The sequence below is a fragment of the Salvia hispanica genome, chromosome 5 (assembly GCF_029641045.1).
Source record: "Salvia hispanica isolate PSC_SH4W2 chromosome 5, Shi_PSC_v1, whole genome shotgun sequence".
NCBI lineage: Eukaryota > Viridiplantae > Streptophyta > Magnoliopsida > Lamiales > Lamiaceae > Salvia > Salvia hispanica.
This window is the reverse complement of record NC_142696.1, coordinates 31,585,836-31,590,683: the sequence shown is the minus strand read 5'-3', so window position 1 is coordinate 31,590,683 and position 4,848 is coordinate 31,585,836. Positions and strand designations below refer to the sequence as shown.

General features: G+C 39.6%; 1 protein-coding gene across 2 annotated transcripts; it reads left to right on the top strand.

The window, feature by feature from the left end:
* Nucleotides 1–4,848, top strand: LOC125190455 (putative zinc transporter At3g08650). 2 transcript variants are annotated; one of them, XM_048087770.2, is made up of 6 exons: nt 1–221; nt 851–1,624; nt 2,298–2,582; nt 3,029–3,157; nt 3,577–3,674; nt 3,824–4,848. In XM_048087770.2, exons 2-6 carry the CDS (start codon nt 1,172–1,174, stop codon nt 4,635–4,637), a joined length of 1,779 nt encoding a protein of 592 aa, XP_047943727.1. In that variant the 5' UTR covers nt 1–221; nt 851–1,171; the 3' UTR covers nt 4,638–4,848. The 2 variants fall into 2 exon arrangements, with proteins under 2 accessions (XP_047943727.1, XP_047943728.1); XM_048087771.2 differs by having other exon boundaries at nt 848–1,624.

Sequence of the window (4,848 nt, the reverse complement as noted above, 5' to 3'; positions counted from 1 at the left end):
CCCCCAAATCTTGTTTCTTTAAAGTTGGAAATTCTCATAAATTCATCTTGTTAAAGAATAACGTATAAACAACGGGCGGTCCACGGTTTTGGCATTCATAATCAGAAATCAGATTGTGAATTACAAATAAAATTATGATGGTGGTGGTGAGATAGTGCATTTGCAACCTATCACCATCATCGTCATCAGCATCCGTTGATTGGGTGCACGGATTTGGAAAGGTGCGATTCCGTTGATCGGCTCAAAATTGGTGTCAAATTTGGGTTAAAATTTTGTTTTTTTCCGGCAACATAGCAAAATCCCGTGGAAATTGAGATTTTGTGCTTTCCCATTTGTATGTAAATGGGCTGTTCTCACCTTTTGAGTTCATTTCCTGATGATTGAGTCAATAATTCTTTTGTTTCTGGAATTAATCAAGTTATTAATTTTCTGCTATTATTTTTTTGGAATGGGGTTGGAGACGGTTGGATTTTATGTGTTTGCTTATCTGAAATTGTGTGGGACTTTGGGGATTTATGATTCTTGATCACACTGTGTCTAATCAAAATTTGTCGTGCTTGATAACTTTTAGAAAGTTGAAATTGGGCGATTTGTTTTGTTGATGTTGTTGAACTAGCAAAAATTTGTGATTTGAATTAGGCCAGCTTTATACGAAGGAAATTCACAGAGCGTGTTGTGATGGACTTGTGCCACTTGATGTGACACTACAAGAGCTTTTGTTCTTAATGCTTTAATGATTTCATCGTATGTTGTTGCATTTTCTTGCTTGTGAATAATGTTACTGCATTTTGAGGCCTCTTGTTCTTTGTTTATGATGGTTTTTCGTTGCTGAATCTTTTGCTTTTAGCAGCATCAGGGCCAGTATTACCGAATTCAACATTCGTGCGTGGAGAGCAGTAATTGGCAATCACTAAGCTATAATTGTGAAGTGCCCTAAGCCAGAAATTGTTTTTTAGCCCCTTTCACAAAGAACAAGAGGAGAGCAGTAATTGGCAATCACTAAGCTAATTCAACATTCATGCGTGGAGAGCAGTAATTGGCAATCACTAAGCTATAATTGTGAAGTGCCGTAGGCCAGGAATTATTTTTTAGCCCTTTTCATTGGGCTTGGTAAGGAACACACTAATACGTGCATTTGATGACCGAGTGATTTCATGGTGTGAAGCAAAAGATGATGGGTATTAGACTGAACCAGATTCTTTTGGTATGCCTCTTTGCTGTAACATTTAGTCATAGTATAACAGCGGAACTAGATAGTCAGACTTTACAAAGAGTAATAACTGCTCCGCGGAGGAATGCAGAAGGTGGTGGTGTGATAGATGGATCTGGTACGGAGCATATCAATGATGAAACGGGTGGGTGGCAGGACGGAAATGGAAGAGTGTCGGTGTCAACTGTTGCAATTTGCACACTGGCAATGGCTGCAGCTACTGGTTTGGGAGCTCTCCCATTCTTTTTTATGGAACTTGATCCCAAATTGGCTGGAATATGCAACGGAATGGCAGCAGGAGTAATGCTCGCTGCAAGCTTTGACCTTATACAGGAAGGACAGGGCCATGGAAGTGGCAGTTGGGTTGTGTTGGGTATTTTGTCTGGTGGTGTTTTCATCTTGCTCTGCAAGAAGGTAAATCTTTTTTACCGTAATATTAGGTCATCTTTAAGTCAAACTGGCTTTCATGATATGATTCTATGATTTTATGTTGCAAAATTTCTCTATGTTGTTAAATGTGGTGACGTGGTTATCCATGCACACTCATACCTAACAGACTTGTGTTGTTTATTGAAATGATAGAGGATATACATGCTCAACAATAGTCTCTATTTTCATAACATGAATGAAATTAATTTAGGAAAAATTATGATAAATTGATCCTATCACAAGTGACCCCAGACCCCTTTCCATCACTTAATGAGGTTTGTGCTATGACATCCATGTCAACAGGAGTGTGTCTAGATTTTGTTTATTACTATATCATTAGCATAATAAAGAACATTATATCCAATGAGAAGGCCTTCATTTGAACTATGTAATAGCTAACAAATTTTATTAGTGTCCTGCTCTCTTTTCAATTACTTTAAGAACAATTGAATTTGTCCGTTGCTGTTACTCTGAAATTTTATTGTCCCAAGTAGCTCTAGGACAAAGGTTTTTTATCTTCTAATCCACTTTTTTTGTTAATTTTAGAGAAGCTTACTGAAAGTTCATGCCATTATTTGTACTTTGGATTGCTAGGTCTTCTTCCTTTATTAGACTGCTAAAAACTTTCTATTGTGTGTGTGTGTTTTTTTTATCTCAGTTTCTTGAGCAATATGGTGAAATGAGTATGCTGGACATAAAGGGAGCAGATGCTACTAAAATCATTCTTGTTGTTGGAATCATGACTCTTCATTCTTTTGGGGAGGGATCTGGTGTTGGAGTTTCCTTTGCTGGCTCTAAGGGCTTATCACAAGGGATATTGGTGACGTTGGCTATTGCTGTGCATAATATACCTGAGGGCCTGGCTGTTAGTATGGTTCTTGCGTCAAGAGGAGTGTCTCCACAGAATGCCATGATATGGAGTGTGATTACATCACTACCACAGGTAGTTTCCTAATCGTGGAAATACTATGCATAATTTACTAACCTCTAAATACAAAATGAAATAGAGGTAAGATTATACAGGGAGGATGTACTTATCTTTTTCATGACATCAATAATCTATTCCATTTGGAACAGGTGGGAAATAATCAATATATTTTGGAACACTTATTGTTGATTGTGTGGGGCTGGATCTTATTGGGGTAATGTAAGGGTAAATATCTTTGGCTAGTTTCTGAATTATGACTTTCGACTGCTTTACTTCTCAGATACTATTTGTCAATATTGGAAACCTGTGGCACTTAAAATTGTTTTTTTTTGTGTGTATGGGTGCGCGTGCAGAGAATCTTTCTTATTTTGTGTGTGCGCTAGGGGGGGTGGTGGAAGAGGTTTTTACAATCTTTGTTTGTAAAGTTGGAGATTAATATCTCATGTAGTTTGTTAATGCAGCCTCTTGTAGCGGTTCCTTCATTCATATGTGCTGATGCATTCAACAAGTTCTTGCCATTTGCTACTGGATTTGCTGCCGGTTGTATGATTTGGATGGTTATGGCTGAGGTCTTGCCAGATGGTTTCAAGGTAAATATAAAACATATATTGAATGCATAAAGGCTAATGAAGTGAAAGTTCTCTTAAGGCCAGAATTGATGTCCTTAGTATTTCCATTTTCAATTACTATGAGTTATGTGTGGCATCAAAAGACGCGCTTGTGAATATCAAATCAAAGTAATTCTTGTCTTTCTGATTGAGTCTTTTCATGGAATATGATTGTGTAGAAAGAGAATGTTTTTTATTGAATAATGAAATGAAAAGCATCCTTCGATGATGTCTCTGTTGATTCTCCATTCTTTTACAATCTGAAATGTTATTCCCTCAAACATGATCAAATCCTATCTGATGACTTTTACTTGTACATGTTAGACAAAAAGGATTGGGGTGATCCCAACATCACTAACTCTTACACTTTAGATGTTTTTTAACACTCCCCTTATTTGCAGGAGTCTTCCCCATCTCAAGTTGCATCAGCAGCTACACTATCTGTGGCATTTATGGAGGCACTCGGTGCTCTGTTTGAGCATTTGAGCCAAAACTATAGGTGAGATACCTTGTTTGTAGCCACATGTTTGATGTAATTTGTGTTAATTTGCATGATGATATGAGTTATTTTCTTCCATCCACTCCAATTGCAATAATTTAGCATCATTCATCTGACTTGTCCATAACATTGTTATATTTTTTTTGCAGTCAAGAAGATGCTTCCGGTTTCTTTGTTTCTCTATTATTCGGTCTAGGTCCTTTGCTCGGTGGTGTAGCGCTCGTTGCATTTGCTCTTGCTTTCAGGCTCAGACATGCATTTCTTACCGGCATGGCCTCTGGCATTGCCTTTATCCTCGGTGCCTGGCGACCCTTCCAACTATTTGCGTCTTCTAAGATGGGGCTTCTTCCGCTCCTGTTCCTTCTTGGACTCGGAGCAGCATTCGTCCATGTACCTACATCCATCCTCGCAAATTCTCGACTGCACAGGAAGACTTCAGCAAACACATTATCTTCTGTCACCGGTTTCACTGTAAGTGCGCTCACACTCCAGTCAGTCCTGGCTTGTGCAGCAGTCGCCCTTCACGCTTTCGCTGAGGGGCTCGCGTTAGGTGTAGCTGCACCCAAAGCTTACGGGCTCGGGAGGCACATGGTCCTCCCCGTCTCCCTCCACGGGTTCCCTCGTGGCACAGCTGTGGCTAGTTGCATCTATGGAGCCACAGACAGTTGGCATGCATCCCTCTTATCTGCTGCCCTAATCGGGTTGGCAGGGCCGTTATCTGCCATTGGGGCGATACTTGCCGGGATTGACTACAGCGGGCTGGACCATGTGCTGGTGTTTGCTTGCGGAGGACTGTTTCCATGCTTCGGGAGCACAGTGAGAAGGGCGGTTAAGTTGGATAAATGGAAGAGCATTTTCGGGGTCATCGTTGGCATTGTGTTTGCTAGCGTGTGTCTTACGTGCACGAAGCTCGTGTGTTTGCACACACCGTACTGCAACTCAGCTCCTGAAGCTGTTAAGTGATGGACATGTTTATATAACTAAAAAAGGAAAAAAGAAACATTGTAGAAATGATTTCTGAGTAGTCTGTTCCGCATTCATTTGCTGTGGGTATTTTGTATAGTTAGTGTTATTTACATACAATTTTTTTCATATTATGGTTTTGTATATTTTTCCTAGACTTGGAAGTTATAACTGGTAGAAAGTTGAATTCTAACATTGACATGCTGGTAAA